Consider the following 19896-nt stretch of genomic DNA (forward strand, 5'->3'; position numbering starts at 1 on the left):
TTTTTTAGAATTTTTGTTTAAAATCCCTGTCAGGACCGCTTTCCAGTGGGGGGGCTGGAAAGCGGTGAATGTGGATCCTTAAAACGCTGACAAGGGAAAATCGGGGTTGTACAAAGGTTTATTGTTACCGACAGGTATCAATCCAACATCCAATGAGGCAAGGTAACTTGCAATCGAGTATAATATTAAATAGGGTGTCTATAATTACGGTCGTCGGGAGACGGTAACGAAAAACGCTGGAGGAGCAATCTCACAAGGGGAAATCAAAACGAGAAACAGAAAACGCTTGCAACGCAAGGAGACCGAAAACGACAATGGCTTGCCACCAAAGGGCAAGGTGAATCCAAATACAAAAACGAGAACAAAAGGCGAGCCGAGAGTAGCTGGAAGCAAAGGTAACAAAATTCACAAAATACAACACACGTGGCGAGAACTATAGCGAGGGCACATGAACAAGAGCAACGTGGGATCAGAGCTACGTGGGTCAATAATCCGACGTGTCCGCGTCGATGGCTTAAGTAGTCGGTAATCAGAGCTTCATTGAGCGCAGCTGTGTGGCTCGTGAGCGCGTCTCGCTCGCGACCGGTCCCCGGGTCGCGCGCCGCCGGCACACGCCCACTCAGCTGTAACGAGAGCAGACGGATCGTGACAATCCCCCTGGCTCTTCTTTTTGTCTTTTCTATATTATGTATGTATTAATAACTGTTTTTGGTTTGTTAATGTTAATAAAGTAGAAAAAAAAACCTATAGTGTATATTTATCATCTCATCAATATTTTTTCAAGATCCTGACAATAATAGGTCTCAAAATTATATTTCTTATCAATTTAGCTTTGTTCAGGGATATTTTATTGACAATCTAACATCAATATACAAAGAAAGCAAAAAATGGTAGTGGGAGGGCACAAATTGTTTTCTTTTTGGTAGGGGGGGTGTCATGATCCGTTTCCGTTATGTCTTGTTTTTGTTTACGTTTGTTCAACTGGCGTGGGGGCGTTCCCTTCCAGCGCGTGTCGTGCTAGCTGGAGAGAGCACCCACCAGCCACGTACCTGTTACTCATGGACTCCTTGATCACCTCGCTGCGGGAGAGACGCGCTCGTCAGCCACGCACCTGTCTCTCGTCAACCCACTAATTACATCACTATTTAAGCCTCCTTCACTGACTACTTGTCGTCGGTGCATTACCCCTTTTGATGTCACTGTTGGATTTCACTGGCGCTCTCGGTTCATCGTTCATGCTCCATGCTTCATGTCTCCTCGTCACGGTCGCTTATCCCCGGTTCCTGTCCCTGTGTCATAGCCCTGTTTAATTCTGCCCAGCCGCGTTTCGTTCGTCTTCATTGTTTTGCACTTTGTCACGTCTGTTTATTCCAAGTACCTTGTTTGCCTTTCAGTTTTGTTTTGTTAATTCAATTCCCTATAAGTTACCCTTGCCTTGGCTTCCCTGCATTTTGGGTCCTCTCCTACCTCCTCCACCCGAGGAGCGTAACAGAATGCACCGACCAAACGTGGACTCAGCGGGAGGCTCACGGCGGCGTCATCGACGTCGCCGCTCGGACAACAACCCTCCTCAGCCTGCCGACCAACCCCATACCCTTCACGTAGGTTCAGTTTTTCGTTCCACGTCTGTTTCTCCCCCTTCGTTTCATGTTAACGTCAATGATTACCCACCTGTCGTACCTCCCCATGTTATCATAGACTCTGATTTTGAAGACGATTTTGAGCACCCTGCCATTTGACCCCCTCATGTTTTGGTTGATTTGGATTTTGAGGATGATTTTGAATATATATATAACCTTTTAGACGCCCAGCGCGACACGGATTCTGTTAGGACCAATAACTTTCCTTCCCCTGAACAATTTCTGTCACCTTTTTCTTTTGACTTGTTTGAGTCCACCCCTGACTCCCATCCAAATAAAGGATCTGCCACCGGCCGAAGAAACAACCACTCTACCACGCGCGCTTCACTCCCCAAGTCACGTAAATCACAGCCACTTCGTTCACCTCGTCCACCGTCGTTTTCTGCACCTTGTCACGTTCCCATTGCGTTTCATAGTTCATGGTCACCAGCAACTGTAGTCTCGGTCCCTCGTGTTCCTCGTGTCTCCCGTTCCCCTGATTCCGTAGGGCGGCAGGCTGATAGAGATCACGTCCCCGGCTCCATGTCAGCTGCAGCAACCCATGCCGGCTCCACGTCAGCTGCAGCGACCCATGCCGCCTCCACGTCAGCTGTAGCCTCCAGGGCCGGCACCTCATCAGCTGCAGCATCCAGAGCCGGCTCCTCGCCAGCTGCTCAGCCCCGTCCCGGCTACTCGCCAGCTGCTGAGCCCCGTCCCGGCTCCTCAGCAGCTGCTGAGCCCCGTCCCGGCTCCTCGCCAGCTGCTGAGCCCCGTCCCGGCTCCTCGCCAGCTGCTGAGCCCCGTCCCGGCTCCTCGCCAGCTGCAGAGCCCCGTCCCGGCTCCTCGCCAGCTGCTGAGCCCAAGCCCGGCTCCTCGCCAGCTGCAGAGCCCCGTCCCGGCTCCTCGGCCAGCTGCTGAGCCCCGTCCCGGCTCTTCGGCCAGCTGCTGAGCCCCGTCCCGGCTCTTCGGCCAGCGGCTGAGCCCCGTCCCGGCTTCTCGGCCAGCGGCTGACCCCCGTCCCGGCTCCTCGCCAGCTCCTGAGCCCCGTCCCGGCTCCTCGCCAGCTGCTGAGCCCCGTCCCGGCTCCTCGCCAGCTGCAGAGCCCCGTCCCGGCTCCTCGCCAGCTGCAGAGCCCCGTCCCGGCTCCTCGCCAGCTGCAGAGCCCCGTCCCGGCTCCTCGCCAGCTGCAGAGCCCCGTCCCGGCGCCTCGCCAGCTGCAGAGCCCCGTCCCGGCTCCTCGCCAGCTGCAGAGCCCCGTCCCGGCTCCTCGCCAGCTGCAGAGCCCCGTCCCGGCTCCTCGCCAGCTGCAGAGCCCCGTCCCGGCGCCTCGCCAGCTGCAGAGCCCCGTCCCGGCGCCTCGCCAGCTGCAGAGCCCCGTCCCGGCGCCTCGCCAGCTGCAGCCCCCAATGCCGGCTCTACGCCAGCTCCAGAGCCCCGGTCCGGCTCTCCGCCAGCCTCCAAGTCCATGTTTCGGCCGAGCACGTCCTGCTTCCGCCCCAAGTCCATGTTCCGGCGGAGCACGTCCTGCGTCCGCCCCAAGTCTATGTTCCGGCGGCAGACGTCCGGCTCTCCGCCAGCTCCAGAGCCCCGGTCCGGCTCTCCGCCAGCCTCCAAGTCCATGTTTCGGCCGAGCACGTCCTGCTTCCGCCCCAAGTCCATGTTCCGGCGGAGCACGTCCTGCGTCCACCCCAAGTCCCTGTTCCGGCCGAGCGCGTCCTGCGTCCGCCCCAAGTCCCTGTTCCGGCCGAGCGCATCCTGCGTCCGCCCCAAGTCCCTGTTCCGGCCGAGCGCGTCCTGCGTCCGCCCCAAGTCCCTGTTCCGGCCGAGCGCGTCCTGCGTCCGCCCCAAGTCCCTGTTCCGGCCGAGCGCGTCCTGCGTCCGCCCCAAGTCCCTGTTCCGGCCGAGCGCTTCCTGCTTCCGCCCCAAGTCCCTGTTCTGGCCGAGCGCGTCATGCGTCCGCCCCAGGTCCATGTTCCGGCGGAGCACGTCCTGCGTCCGCACCAAGTCCATGTTCCGGCGGAGCACGTCCTGTGTCCGCCCCAAGTCCATGTTCCGGCCAAGCACGTCCTGCGTCCGCCCCAAGTCCATGTTCCAGCGGAGCACGCTCTGCGTCCGCCCCAAGTCCTTGTTCCGGCGGAGCACGCCCTGCGTCCGTCCGTCCCAAGTCCATGTTCCGGCGGAGCACGTCCTGCGTCCGTCCCAAGTTCCTGTTCCGGCAGAACACGTTCGGCGTCTGTCTCCAGTCCCTGTTCCGGCCGAGCACGTCCTGCTTCCGCCCCAAGTTCCGGTTCCGGCCGAGCACGTCCGGCGTTCGGCGTCTGTCTCCAGTCCCTGTTCCGGCCGAGCACGTCCTGCTTCCGCCCCAAGTTCCGGTTCCGGCCGAGCACGTCCTGCTTCCGCCCCAAGTTCCGGTTCCGGCGGAGCACGTACGGCGTCCGCCTCAAGTTCCTGTTCCGGCTGCGCCCGGTCCGCCGCCGCTCCAAGTTCCGGTTCCGGCGGAGCACGTCCGGCGTCCGCCTCAAGTTCCTGTTCCGGCGGAGCCCGGTCCGCCGCTGCTCCAAGTCCCTGTCTCGGCTGCGCCCGGCCCGCCGCCGTTTCAAGTCCCGGCCTCTGCTGCGCCCGGCTAGCCGCCGCTCCAAGTCCCTGTCTCGGGGACCTGACCTTTTTTATCACTGAGTTGTGAATGTTTTTTTTCGCAGTAAATTGAGCATTGACCTATGAAACGATATGCTTCTCAGAGGCATCTGCGTGGGATTACATGGTGTAATGGGTAGCACTCTGGGTTTTTTATCCTGCAATCGGAGTTCGAATCTTGTTGGAACCTTGTAATCATTGGTCACCTGTCAAGTTTGGAACAGAATTTGATTATGGTAATGCATTACTGCAATACCTTGTGAACCATATGTTTCTCCCACTTATGGGAGCTCTCAGGTCTTTGACTCTGACTCCCGTCATCTGAGTTCAAATCAAAGTGGGACCTGACTTCTTGTATCACTGAGTTGTAAACGTTTTCCGTTTTGCATTAAGTTAAAGCATTAACCTATGAAACTGTATGCGTCTCATGCGGTCAACGAAGGCACTACATGGTGTATATGCAGTCAATGGAGGCATTCCATGGTGTATTGGCACTCTAGAATCTGAATCCAGCCATCTGAGTTCAAATATCAGTTGGACCTGACTTATTTTGTCACTGAGTTCTGGTTTCGTTACAGTAAGTTGAACATAGACCTATGAAACTGAAAGCTTCTCAGCTTCGGAGTCTAGGAAATCGACGGTGTAATGGTTAGCACTCTTGATTCTGAATCCAGTGTTTTGAGTTCAGATCTTGCTGGAACCTGACCGATAATGTCACAGTTGTAAATGTTTTCGTCATTGTTGCAGTAATTTTGTTTACTAATGAAACTGTATTTGTCTCACATGGATTAAGAATGGGTTCCATTGTATAATGTTTAGCACTGTGGGCTTTGAATCGAGTGATCCGAATGCAAATCTCGGTGGGACCTGATGTCTTTTTGCCACTGTGTTGTAAAGGTTTTCATGAACCTTGTAATCTTTGGTCATGTTTAAAGTTTTTAGCGGTTTAAATTGTGCATTGATCTATGAAAATATATCCTTTTCAATGGTGTTCTGAAGGGATTCCATGGTGTAATAGTTAGCACTCTGAATTCTGAATCCGGTGATCAGACTTCATAACTTGATGGAACCTAACCTCATATCATACAGTTGTGAATGTTTTCATCTCAAACCTTGCTGTAGTTATGACCATTGTCCTGTGAAACTATATCCTCACAGACCTCATGAAGTGTTTCCATGGTGTAACGGTCATCACTCTGGACTCTAAGTCCGGCGATCCGAGTTCAAATCTTGGTGGGGCCTGACCTCTATCAGGGACCAAACTGTCCGTATCAGGGGGCTCGGTACCCCGTACTCCCGAAGCACGCTCCACAGAACTCCCCGAGGGACACGGTCGAACGCCTTCTCCAAGTCCACAAAACACATGTAGACTGGTTGAGCGAACTCCCATGCACCCTCAAGGACCCCGTAGAGAGTGTAGAGCTGGTCCACTGTTCCACGGCCAGGACGAAAACCGCACTGCTCCTTCTGGATCTGAGATTCAACCTCCCGACGGACCTTCCTCTCCAGTACCTCTGAGTAGACCTTACCAGGGAGGCTTAAAAAAGTGGACCACGACCCCGGCCTGCCAATCCAGAGGCACTGTCCCCGATGTCCACACAATGTTGTAGAGGCGTGTCTACCAGCCCCACAACATCCAGATCATTTAGGAACTCCAGGCGGATCTCAACCACCTCGGTTACTTCAGCCCCTGAGATAGGTGAGTCTACCACGGAGTCTTCAGGCTCTGCTTCCTCAATGGAAGGCGTGTCGGTAGAATTGAGGAGGTCTTCGAAGTATTCTCCCCACCGACTCACAACGTCCCGAGTCGAGGTCAGCAGCACTCCATCTCCACTATAAATAGTGTTATGGTGCACTGCTTCCCTCTCCTGAGACGACGGATGGTGGACCAAAATTTCTTCGAAGCCGTCTGGAAGTCGTTTTCCATGGCCTCAACGAACTCCTCCCATTCCCGGGTTTTTGCTTCGGCAACCACCGAAGCTGTATTCCGCTTGGCCAGTCGGTACCTGTCAGCTGCCTCCGGAGTCCCACAGAAAGGCCCGATAGGACTCTTTCTTCAGCCTGACAGCATCCCTTACCGCCGGTGTCCACCAGCGGGTTCGGGGGTTGCCGCCACGACAGGCACCGACCACCTTGCGTCCAAAGCTTCGATCGGCTGCCTCAACAATGGAGGCACGAAACATGGTCCACTCAGACTCAATGTCCCCCGCCTCCCCCGGTACGTGGGCAAAGTTCTGCCTGAGGTGGGAGTTGAAACTCTTTCTGACGGGGGATTCTGCCAAGCGTTCCCAGCAGACCCTCACAATACGTTTGGGTCTGCCGGGTCGGACCGGCATCTTCCCCCACCATCGGAGCTAACTCACCACCAGGTGGTCATCAGTTGACAGCTCCGCCACTCTCTTCACTCGAGTGTCCAAAACATGCGGCCGCAAATCCCATGATACGACTACAAAGTCGATCATCGAACTGCGGCCTAGGGTGTCCTGGTGCCAAGTGCACATATGGACACCCTTATGTTTGAACATGGTGTTCGTTATCGACAATCCATGACGAGCACAGAAGTCTAGTAACAGAACACCGCTCGGGTTCAGATTGGGTGGCCATTCCTCCCAATCACGCCCTTCCAGGTCTCACTGTCATTACCCACGTGAGCATTGAAGTCCCCCAGCAGAACGAGGGAGTCTCCAGGTGGAACGCTCTCCAGAACACCCTCCAAAGACTCCAAAAAGGTTGGATACTCTGAACTGCTGTTTGGTGCATAAGCAGAAACAACAGTCAGTACCCGTCCCCCCACCTTAAGGCGGAGGGAGACTACCCTAATGTACAGGCGCCGAGCCGGGGGGCAATAAGTATGCCCACACCTGCTCGGCGTCTATCACCTTGGGCAACTCCAGAATGGAAGAGTGTCCAACCCCTCTCAAGAGGACTGGTACCAAAGCCCAAGCTGTGTGTAGAGGTGAGCCCGACTATATCTAGTCGGAATTTCTCTGCCTCGCACAGCAGCTCAGGCTCCTTCCCCGCCAGAGAGGTGACATTCCATGTCCCAAGAGCTAGTTTCTATAGCCGGGTATCAGAGCGTCAAGGTCCCTGCCTCTTGCCGCCGCCCGACTCACATGGCACCCAACCCCTTTGGCTCCTCCCACAAGTGGTGAGCCCATGGGAAGGGGGACCCACGTTGCCTTTTCGGGCTGTGCCCGGCAGAGCCCCATAGGTGCAGGCCAGGTGCTCGCCGACGAGCCCCACCTCCAGGCCTGGCTCCAGAGGGGGGTGCCAGTGACCTGCGTCCGGGCAAGGGAAAACATGGTCCAAAAATATTGCGCTTCATAAGGGGGTGTGGTGAACCGTGCTTTGTCTGGACCCTCACCTAGGACCTGTTTGCCATGGGTGACCCTACCAGGGGCAAAAGCCCCTGGCAACTTAGCTCCTAGGATCATTGGGACACGCAAACCCCTCCACCACGGTAAGGTGACGGCTCACGAGGGGCACAATATTTGCAAAGTATGCAAATAATTTTTTATGTAAATCAAACTGAGTTAACTAAGTTATATCATTTAACTGAGTTATTTTTTTGGATTAATCACCTGAGTTAATGTTTTAATATATACATACACAGACACACACACACGCACACCCCCACCCCCACACACACCCCCACGCACCCACACACACACACACCCACACACACACCGTATTTTCACGCGCCGTATCAAAGGGCGCCAGTTGAGAGTGCTATTTCTGCATTTTATCCTTAGACTGGGCGGCCGCACTAGAGGCGCGTATTTTATACTAGCTGCATTTTATCGTTACACTGGGCGGCCGCACTACAGGCGCGTATTTTATACTAGCGGGGCACGTGTTAGCATGCTAGCTAGCAGGCATGCCGGCTCGCGCAGGCTGATGGCTATTAGTAGCAACACTTCAGTTCAGACCAGTCAAAGATGTCATGGCAACATATTTAATTGATTACGTTAAGGCAGGGATCTCACTGGTCAGCACACTCCTGAGAGTCATGGTTTCAAATCAAAACCAGAAATATCTCTGAACAGCATACAAGCAAAAAATGAAACAAAGAAATATCACCAAAAGAAATAAAAATAACACAAAAACCAAAACAGTACTGAGGCATTCTGGAAGATTATCACACTGAGGCATTCTGGGAGATTATCAGACTGAGGCATTCTGGGATCTTATCAGGTTAGAGAGATGTTTGGTTTTTTTTGCAGTCTGTTGTCTAAACCTGTGATGTTTCTTGCTTGCAATAACATGAATGATAAGACAGACTAGGACATTGTGGACAGCTGCCCTTTTGTCCAGCTTTTCCTTGCACCATCTCTTAAGATTGTATTCACATAATGTATTTTTCACAGTCAATTCAAAACATAGATACATCAATTTCTTGGGCCAGCATAGTGTCAGAGTGTGCTATCATGCACTCTGCAATCACACAAAGGGATCCAGGTCAATGGCCGAGGGAGATGCTCTGTGAGAGATACTCGTATGCCAACAAGGCGCAGCGTTTAATTTTGGGGAAGACTTGGGACTTACAAGTGCGCACGTCCAAAAAAGTGTGTGTGTATATATATATATATATATATATATATATATATATATATATATATATATATATATATATATATGTATATACATATATATATATATATATATATTTACTATTGTTGCAGAGAGCTAGGACTTTATGTGAATTTAGGGGGATTCACCGGAGCGCCTCATCCAAACAGTCACTCGAATCAAAGAGCGTGACCGGACACAGGGATACAGGACAACGTAGCTTTAATCGCACTCCAATCAATTCAACAGAGCTCAATAACTAACTTTCATTCTGGCGCATATAACCGCAGCTAACGGCTAACGGACTAGATACGTCTCTCTTAGGACCGCTTAGCTGTCCAACAATATGCCCGACATAAATTAACGTAAATACAAGGACCCATTAGCTGCCCGAAAACTTGCCTGTTGTTAAATACGCAAATTAAACACCAAACCAAATAATGTATAAACAGAGCAGTAATGAGGAATTTACAACAACTGTTGAAAACAAAACAGGGAAAAGGGCTGAATTCTGATTTGTTTTATTTTAAAATGTACAACGCACGCCGGCCTCCCTTGAGACGGAACACACACGTGCTGGTGCTACGGGCCGTTTCGTCCAGTGCGTGTCCGCGGAGGGTGCTTGTTAGCGCCTTCACTGCTACGTACGCCCGTCTCCATTACAACGGAGGTCTTGTGTGCTGGAGCTACGGGCTGTTTCGTCCCATGCGTGTCCGCGGAGGGTGCACGGCTCGTGCGTGTCCGCGAGGGTGCTTGTTAGCGGCTTCACTGCTACGTATGCCCGCCTCCCTTGCTACGGAGGTCTTGTGTGCTGGAGCTACGGGCCGTTTTGTCCCGTGAGTGTCCGCGGAGGGTGCACGGCCCGTGCGTGTCCGCGGAGGGTGCTTGTTAGCGGCTTCACTGCTACGTACGTCCGTCGCATGGCGGCTTCACTGCTACGTACGTCCGCCTCCCATGCGACGGAGGTTTCGTGTACTAGCGCTACGGGCCGTTTCGTCCCGTGCGTGTCTGGGAGGGGGTGCTTGTTGTTTTGTTTGTTTTGAGTCACGCTAGCTCAGCGGCGCATGCGTAAGCCTCGGGTTATATTTCATTAATGGGAGGGAGTTTGTGACGAGTACGGCAGTGATAAGTCGAATTTGCTCCGTTCTTTTTTTTTTTTTGGAATCGATAATTTATCGAGACCATTTTCTATTGATATCACTCAGCCAAATATTGCAATACAAATCGATATCGAATTATTGTCACAGCCCAAGTTACAATTGTCTGGCGGTTTAAGTTACATAGCTAAAATAATTTCCACAAATTATTTTAATATTCCTATTTTTTTCCAGCAACTAAAAGGTGTAAAAAATTATTGGGATCTACATAAAGTCCTAAAATTTCTCGAGGAATATTATCAAACAAGTAAACAATAAACTTTTCTTGTACCAAAATATACCCAACGATTTCCTCTTAGTGTGTCTTCCAAATGGCGTACTACTGAATATTCGTCATACTTTTAGTTAGCTAGTTTAAGTTCATAAACGCAGCCATGAACCTACTGTATTATTACATTGCATGGTAAAACGCTAGCTTGTCAAGTGAAGTTCCACAAAGTCTTTTTAAGCCTTTTTGTATTTAATTCCTTATGTTTTTGATACAAAGATTGCTAACTTTAACTTTATATTTATATTTGTTCGAAATTGCCCTACTGAAAATATTTCTACATTATAAACTACAGTTTGCTGCAATGCACAGTGTGGATTTAACAAATGAAATCTGTTGATTATATAAAAAAGGAAACCAGTTATTTTTTTCATAATAAAGTGAGATAAGTAGAAATATCCAACATTCAACTGTCCTGTTTTTATTGTTTAATATATTACTGTAAGTTGTTCTTTCTTGTTTAAGTTTACAGGCACTCTTCTACTACATGAATGCACATGCACATTCAATTAATACAGTGCACGCTTCAACACACACACACTTGGAATTAATTCAGTGCATGCATGAATTCATGTCACACGTCACATGCCTCAGCGTACACACATATGCATAGTATGCACACAGGCACACATGCACACACACACAGAGGAAAAAAGTATTCACAATCTTAGTGGACAAAGGGCATTGCAGACATTTTTGACATGAATGTGAATTATACAAATAACTACGTATAAGAAATTCAGAGTTCAAATGTTAATGTTTCAGAAATGCACTTTATAATCCCTTGTGTCTGCGGTGACATTTATCTCTTTAATAATTTGGGGTGTTTTTGTTCACTCTACCGTACTTTGTATAATGCAGTGCTAATACGCATACACACACACACACCCCCACCCGCACCCCCACGCGCGCACACACACACACTCCAACATTGTTTGTAGACAATCTGGCAGAAATGAGACTAGTAAAATTTAGGGGTGGGACTCAATTAAAACTAAATAATGGAATTAATTAGAGACTTAATCTCAGCATTTTAATGACATAAAAATATTTGTATCAAAAATCTTTTTTTTGTTGTGTCCCAGAATAAATGCCAGCCTCTATTCGCTGTTGTGCACAATTTGAAAAAATACAACACACTTTAATTAGCACTTGCATCATTTTTTTTTAATTATGAAATTTGCCTCCCATCAGTCCAAGCAACGTGGTTTTATCTATTCACCAAGCTCTGACATGAGCTTCAGTGCAATCAGTCTACTGACAAAAGTTCCATGTTGTTTTGGAACGTGTGATTAAATTACATTACCAGAAGCATTCCAAGGCCATCTCAGTGACATAGTTTCCCCAACATGTCCAGGGTCATCCCCTTTACAGATGTCCAAGATCACCTGGCTTCTCTCAATGCAGAAAAGCTGCAAGCTCAACTGTGAGCCCCTCTATGGGGACCAAGCTTCTCATCCAACCTCTACGGGTGAGACCAGACACCCTGTAGAGGAAAAAAATTCCAGCCGTTGATATCCGACATCTTGTTGTTTGGTTCACGACAGCTCGTGACTATGGGTGAAAGTGGGAATGTACTGTCTCAACCAATGAATCAAGAGTTTCCCCTTTTTATTCAGCAGCTTCTGCACACGCCACATCAATCTGCCTGTCCATCTTCCGCTTTATTCTTCCCTCTCTTGTGAACAAGCTAAGCTATTTGAAGTTCTCCCACTTGGGGTACGAGGTCATCATTGATTCAAAGAGGTACTTGAACCTTACCATCTGAGGATCATGGTCTCAGATTTGGAGGTGCTTATTTTCATTCGAACCACTTCACACTCAGCTGCAAACCCCTCCAGCGAGAGTTGAAGATTGTGTCTTGATGAGGCCATTAGAACTCCCTAAACTGCAAAAAAACCCCACAAATGTAATGCTTGAGCCACCAAACCAGACCTCTTAAATGCCTTAGCAGCACCTTGTAATTATGGCGAGAAAGGTTATGAACTGAATGTGTGGATCACACACTGGTCTTGCTTCTTAAAATGCAGGACCGCCTCAGTTTGGCAATCGAGAGGCAATATCCCCAATGTCCGTGCGATGGTGGATAGGCCAGGCCAGGGCCTTTCCGCCATGGAGCTTTCTAAACCACCTCAGTGACGTCAACTCCCAGTCCAATAACACCGCATTGGGTCCTGAGTGCCTAGAGCTACAGTTTGGTGCATGGCTATCCTCTCACCCATAGGCTACCAAGCTGAAGCCCAACCCTCGTTTTTCATGGAAAACACACATTGGAGGCTCATTAGTGTTTTTTGAAAGATATTTGGGGTTTATAAAAATACCAATACATATTTCCAGTGCATTATCAGATTTTCGCTCTTCATGGGCCGGCACGGTCCCTATCCCTTGTGAATAGCGAGGGTCCACTGTTCAGTATATCAGTCATGCGTCATCTAAAGAGTCATTACGGTGTTGAGCTGAACGTTTCCTTCGCTAATGAAGCAGAGCTTGTTGCTATTCTATTCTGTTATTCTTTCAATTCACACATTTCTAATGAACATCTGTTCCATTCTTCTCAGAGGCAACATGTAAACACAGCCTACCTTTTTTAATTATTATTGGTTGAAAAAAACCAGCCCATATTAAATATTCTAAAACTCTAAAGTCAAAACATTCTCTAATTTGAATTTTTTTTCCCCCCGCACTGAGGTTACCCACAAAAATACTACTGTAACAAAAAATAGGTGGAAAAAAGTCATGCTATAGCACCTTACAGATCTATTTTTAACTTCAACTATCAGTTAAATGTGTAAAACTATAAAATAATCCGATAACATATTTTAAAACATTAAAAAAAATAAAAAAGGAGAGAAAATAAAAGTGCAACATTTCGATGGCGGCAAGTTAGCATAAGTGCAGTAGCTATAGTAACAGCCTCTATGTACACAGTCACCCTTGACGCACAAAACCTTAACTTGACTCAAATACATAACACTCGTCTCAAGATCCAATCAAAATAATTTAATAACAAAAAGCTTGGTCCGTTGTTAACCAAACAGTGTCATAAGTAGAACAAGCAACATAATATTTGTAAGTGGGAAGACAATTTCCTTTTGTTTTACATACATGGCCAATAAATCTTATTCTGATTATATTGCTTCTTTGTCAAAGACAATGTTAGCTGAACGTGTGTAAAAAAAAAACTAATTCGTTTGTTAAGCTTTTTGTCAGGTCATAGCTGCCACCAGGGGTGTATAGTGGCCATCAGCAAATTTGGGAAAATATGTGAATTTTCCATGGGCCAGTTGACAATCACGACCCCTACATCCGTCTGTTCCCTCTGTCAACGATTACGTACAGCCGCCCCCGTACTGACTATGTTTCAGCACATCAAGTCCTGTCAACAGCCACTTTTCAGCGCATGACTTTCGCACGGCCCAAAACACCCCAACCAGCACACCATGGCCGATTATTTGAAGATGCAAAAAATGATATGTCGTAAATACGTCCCTGTCCGCCATTGTCATCATGTTGGGTTTGGTAGACAAAGCTGTCTCAATAAGTAATGCATATCATTAGGTGACAGTGATTTGCCTTCTGATGTGAAGAGGTGTCAAAATTTTTCATATTGCTCTTTTTCAGGCTGCATCAATTTCAAGAAACGTCCTCTTAGCAGATTCTGCTTCTGAGTCACACACAACTTTAAGGAAATCAAGGTGGCACAATTAAAACATACAAGCATTGAGAGAAAATATGTAGACGCACACACACCCCTGCACACCCCCGCATACACACACACACAAGAAAGAAAGTCATTCTGAAGTAACATGTTTAACGTGCAGCAAAAGTGTGAACAGATTTTATCCACAGGTGTCAATTCACGTTCATTATTCAAGTACGAGTGGAGCTACTGGGATTTAAAAATACTCAAGTAGATGTTGAAGTATCAACTCCAGCTGTTTACATCAGAAAAAGTATAAATGTAATGGTTTTAATACTACTGACAGTATAAAAGTAAAAGTAATGCAAGAATTAAAAAAAATTATATTGAGGAAGTCAAGTCAAACTTCTCGCTGGTTTCGAATTTCCCGCGTTCATTGTGGATGAGACGTCATGGGCGTTCCTGTTGTTGTCTCTCTTTCTACTCCAAAGGTATGAAGTGATGATATTGTCATTTAGAACATGCTTCGTGTGCCTGTCCGAACCGTCAAATTCCACTCTCTTAACTCCATTTACCCACTTTCTCCGACATTCAGGGTCCATATGGAGGACTGAAAGTGCCAAAATTAAATAAATAAATACACCATGAAATGTTTAATGAAAACTGTTCATTAATTAATTAATTAAATATTTCATTTATGAATTAAATATGGAATAAAATAAATAAATTTGTCATTAATTGGTAAAATTACCAATGATTACTATATAATTATTCATGTATTTAATTAATTATTTATGTATTTAATTCATTATTTCATGGTCCTGCGTTGCAGTGTTTCATTAATTTATTTTATCAGTCAAACTCGCCCATCAAAGTTTGGTGGGCAGGTCTTAACACCTGAATGGTTGGGCAGCTTGTCAAGTCAAGGCAAATCAATTCCAGAATGCATTGATGCCAACCGAGTGTCTCGTGAAAATACTCAGATGCACTCAGTGACGCTATTCGCCTCTAGATTGGTTCGAAAACTCAAACAAAACGACTAAATACAAGTCTCGACCGCTCAATCAAGGGACCTCATGAAAGTCCCGCATTATCGTCGCAGCCATGTTTGCAACTACTAAAAGCCAAAGCAATGGCGTCGAAAGATTTGAGTTCATCAGAGTTCATGAAACTGCAACGCGGTACCATGAAATAATAAATACATAAATAATTATGAAACACATAAATAATTAATGAAGTACATAAATAATTAATTAAATACAGAAATAATTATAAAGATTTTTTCTTTACATATAATCAGTGATAATTTAATTAATGACACATTTTCCATCATGTTATGGTTAGAATGACCAATCGCACAACAACTTGTGGGAATGTTTTTCTGTGAGCTTTATATGCTAGTCACAGGCAAAAGCAATAAAAATGGTGGATTGCTTTCACCGACTAAGGCATCGTCGGTATTGACAGAAGTGTTTGGAATTGCTCATAGCAAGCGCGACGTTGTCCAGCCTTTTCTGCTGTCCACTCGTCACCTCACCAATCTGCTGATAACCGATTGGGGAACGGGCCTTGACGCTGACTAAGTATATCTCTGCGCAATTCAACCATATCGCAAGACACGTATGAAGTGTTGGTGGTCAATGTGTGATGCATTTCACATGAATTCTGGCAGCTCCAAGCATAAATGATGACACTTTGGCTGGCTCAGAGCAGGACCGCAGCTACTCATTTGGTGACCGAAACTGAGCAAATCCCCTGTACTTCAGCTCAATTTTTACAAACGGTGAGTTTTGAAATTTAGGCAACTTTGTCCTGCGTTTCACATCTGTTACAATGATCCAAGCTAAAGTTAGTCCACGAATCTTTACTACAAAATATTTTGAATATTAGTGTTGTTGGAATTTTTTACTTTAAATGTACCAAACGTTTACCAAAGTGTTCGAATTAGTTATCTGACTCCAATTAAATTAACCAAACACGACCTACATTCATCCAACAATTGTGCGCGCTCGTTTTGAGAGAGAAATGACCAGAAAGCCGGCGATTTCACACGGGAGTGGATTTATTCCTAACACGAGATCTAATACAAAGCCTGGGGCTCGGTTCCTACCATTACAGCTCTGCGCGTCCCTGTACCCAACAGAGGACAACGCCCCTCCCGAGTTGCCCAGGATCATTTATACATTTCAGACAAATCAAAGATATCCTACTATTCTCCTATTGGCTATGTGTCATCTGCAGTTAACTTTAGCTTTCTCTTAGTGGACGTCTTCTGCCCGCAGGATGACGTGTCGGCTCGTCCAATCTCACACAGCAGCGCCTTGATGTCGGGGAGGCCCTGCGTCAGTACCCCCGTTATCAGAAGTGCGGCTCGTCCTGTACAAAAAATATCTCCCACCTACGCATTTCACACAGCCTGCCCTGACCTTCCACTGCACATCGAATCAAAGCACAATCAGCAAATATCTTTATTGCATTAAACTGAATACATGTAACTTGTAGTCAATCGTATAAAATCCTTTATAGTCAAATGTATAAAATCCTTTAGTGTTTAGCATCCTTTAAAAAGTATGGATTTTAGATATTCCTGAGCAAGGAAAAAATCTTTAATATCCATGAGGATTATTATCGAACAAGTTAAGCATCTCCACACGTTTACTTAATATCATTAACAATGCTTTCTATCTGGTGCATACTTAACATTCAATATAGCCAACCTTTTCAACCACTTTTACACTCACGTATTGAGATGAAAAACTCCACTTATTCAATTCTCCACTTTATCATATACGTAGTATAATGGCAAATTTTGCAGGCAAAATATATTCAAAATTATGTTTATTACAATTTCTTATTTAGGCTACTTGCATTGATTTTTGGCAAATCAATTTGGGCCGATTCACAACATAAAAAGTGGCATGAAATCCTTAAACTTACAAATTTGGGCTAATTTTATTCCTGTCGCAAATCTCTATGCTCTATTTTGATATATTGGCATCATGTAACTTGTTATAATCTCAGGTTTTGGACAGGTGTGACACTGGAGGGGTCATGAGAATTTATGACCCAAATGTATAAATTCCGACATTCTTGTGTAACATAAACGCATCAGTGGTCGTAGCTCAACATAAGATTAGCTGCTTCTGTTTTACCGGAGATTTTTGTCGCCGGGCCTTATTTGGCAAAAGAGGAGAGCGACCACAAATCAGAAGGGGACATGCGATCCCCAGACCTGGCCCAAACAAAGCGTTAACTCTGGAGATTAATCAAAAAAATGTTTTAACTCAGTTAAATATTTTAACTCAGTTAACACAGTTTGATTTACTTCAGAAATAATTTGCATACTTTGCAAATATTGAACCGTGAAGGCTGTACTTCTTTAGCACATCCTCTCACGAAAAAAAATAAATAAATAAATGAAAAAACCCTGCTCAAGTTACCACGTGGGCCTTCTGGGCAGTTTTGAGAAACATAGCTTAAAAAAAAATGCCGGTATAGATGTCTCCGTTAAGATCATATTCAAGAATCAAAGAAAGCATTTAGTCTTTGATTTATAAATTTTGCATTAATTTCAAGATATTCAAATAAATATCTGTTAAAAGCTTCAGGGTGGCATGGCGGTTGACTGGTAAGCATGATGGCCTCACAGTGCAGAGGTTCAGGGTTCGATTCCGACTCTGGCCTTTGTGTTGACTTTGCATGTTCACCCCGTGCCAGCGTGGGTTTTCTCCGGGTTTTCCCAAAAACATGCATGGTAGGTTGATTGGATACTCTAAATTTCCCCTAGGTATGAGTATGAGCGCAGATGGTTGTTTGTTTAGGATTGGGTGGCCCTGCCTACTGCCCGAAGATAGCTGGGATAGGCTACAGCACCCCCCCCCCCCCCCACGACGTTTGTCACGAGAAGTGCTGCAGAAAATGGATGGATAAAAGCTTCACATAAAATAGTAGTTGAAAAACTGTGCTAAATTGCAAACTGGATTTTTTTTGTAATTAGTTAAAAAATTAATCACTTGACAGTACTAATAATTTCAGACTCCTGTAGTGGTAATCTCGCCTTGACTTTCATGATTTTGAGAGAAAAAAAGGTGCACACGTACCAGTCGGTAATGAGATGCGGAACCATTATTCGCAGCCTGTTTTCCTGCGGACTCACAGCAACAGTAGCACACTGGCGCTCAAGAATGGACGTATCATGACATCGCTTTGGATTGTATGACGCACGACAACAGCGTTTCATCAGGTTTGAACACTTAGGACAAATGAAATGTGTGTAACTTGACAAAGAATGTATGTCACTGTTTGCCTTTAGACAAGCGGAAAAGAATACATTTTATTTATATTTTTTGCCTTTAGACAAGCGGAAAAGAATACATTTTATTTATATTTTAAGTCATCACTTTTGACGTGTAACAAGCCAATACAGCCTACATTTGTCCCATATGTGGAAAAAGACACGCTTAATTCGGACTAGAACTACAATTAAACGAGTCGAGTTTGGGTTGTTTGACTTTTTCGGTTTCTGTTAAAATACAGTTTTTCTTACTAGGTATGTGTGATATAGCAGAGAAGGATCTGTATTCAGTTCTCGGAGCCAGCCCTTCAGATTCAGTCCAGCAGCTCCGACACAGATATCAGAAGCTGGCCTTACAGGTAATAGTCTTTCTTTCCTTCTTTCTTTCTTTCTTTTCTTCCTTTCTTTCTGTCGATCCAAGGTACATATTTTAAGTTGGAAAAATATCACCACACACTACCAAAGAGATAATGTCACTGAAGTGGATTCACATGTTAAATATATACTTTCTGCCATCTAATAGAAGTCCATTTATTTTTTTCTATCTGCCTCTATAAGTCGGTGGAATTGATAAATGAACGAAGATATGTTATTTGTCATAAAGTGAAATTTAATTATTTCTCGTGGCACACAAGAGCTCTCATACTAATATGCCCCAACAATGGCACAAGTACGTTGATCTGTCTGTGGACTTATATACACAACAAATTGATGAAGAACTAAATTTAAATTTAAAATGAGAATTCAAGGATAATATTTGTGATTATTTGTGTTACTATAAAAAGAGTGATGTCAACAAAAAGAAGGTTTTTAATAAGCTACATATGATGATTTCAAATTTTGGTAGATTGGTTTATGCATCAGACTTTATAGGCCGATATGCTTTTTTTCAGGACCAATACGGTACTAATTATTAGTACTCAAAGCAGTCGAAGGCCGATATTCATTTACAGAAAAAAAAAGGAAAATATGGCTGTCAATTTTTTTTAATAATAAAAACTCCAGCACTTGACTGTTTATGTCTTTATGCACATGTTTATTAGACAGTTTTGTGATTTGCAACATCTTAAAGGTTTTTTTATCTTGAAAATAGACAACTTTATTTTAAAATTTCAACAAAAATCATATTAAGTTAAATGAAATAAATATCTCCTTAAAGCTTACTATAGTAATAGTTTTCCGAAACATAATGATACTGTAACAGCAATTGTTATCATTTTATCTTTATTTTAAAGTTCAATAACAAAAAAGTGCAACCTGAAAGCAGCCGCTGGCTCGTAGAGAAATTAACATCTCAACTGTCTTCTCTGCGTTTCTTTTTGTGGGTGTTCCTTTATTGTTGCGCGTCCCATATGCAGTTGCCGTCTTCGTCATACTTGCTCTGTGCCAGAAAGCAGCCCAATATGGTCCAGTTGCAGCCACAAATGGGCGTTCCTGTTTTTTAACGGGAATGCCCCGTTCTAACTACGGGAACGCCCCCTGACACCAAGAGCCACGTCCGGTGTCGCCTGCTCTCTATGGCGTTAGATTTCTGCCTCAATTACATCAGCGTAATGTCAAATACCTCAAACACAAACAGTCGATAGGAGGTGTAATGTTCTGGCTTCAGCTATTCAAGAAGCCACGCAGGAACAGTAATGCTGCAAGCTGGTGTCACTTTTTTTTCTAACTGCTATCATTACAGAAGGGTCTTCTGCATTCTGACACGCTTGCTT

General features: G+C 45.7%; 1 protein-coding gene and 1 long non-coding RNA gene across 5 annotated transcripts in view; one reads left to right on the forward strand and one right to left on the reverse strand.

Annotated features, from left to right (window-relative positions):
* Window positions 1–11496: 11496 nt before the first annotated feature.
* Window positions 11497–18069, reverse strand: LOC148335901 (uncharacterized). Its single transcript, XR_015844057.1, has 3 exons — window positions 17988–18069; window positions 12009–12135; window positions 11497–11733 (listed from the first exon to the last, which is right to left on the reverse strand). It is a non-coding gene; the product is annotated as an uncharacterized LOC148335901 (long non-coding RNA).
* dnajc24 (DnaJ (Hsp40) homolog, subfamily C, member 24) overlaps window positions 17965–19896 on the forward strand; it is a 30699-nt gene continuing 28767 nt past the window's right edge. For 2 of the 4 annotated variants that reach the window (XM_088298298.1, XM_088298300.1), the window contains exons 1-2: window positions 17965–18130; window positions 18437–18540. In XM_088298298.1, the coding sequence (XP_088154424.1) occupies window positions 18103–18130; window positions 18437–18540 (132 nt within the window). In that variant the 5' untranslated portion in view covers window positions 17965–18102. Of the gene's footprint in view, window positions 18157–18436; window positions 18541–19896 lie in introns of all 4 variants that reach the window. The other 2 variants (XM_088298302.1, XM_088298299.1) reach the window with 2 other exon arrangements.

The sequence above is a fragment of the Idiotropiscis lumnitzeri genome, chromosome 6 (genome assembly GCF_059441095.1).
Source record: "Idiotropiscis lumnitzeri isolate Australia: NSW breed Sydney's pygmy pipehorse chromosome 6, RoL_Ilum_1.0, whole genome shotgun sequence".
Lineage (NCBI taxonomy): Eukaryota > Metazoa > Chordata > Actinopteri > Syngnathiformes > Syngnathidae > Idiotropiscis > Idiotropiscis lumnitzeri.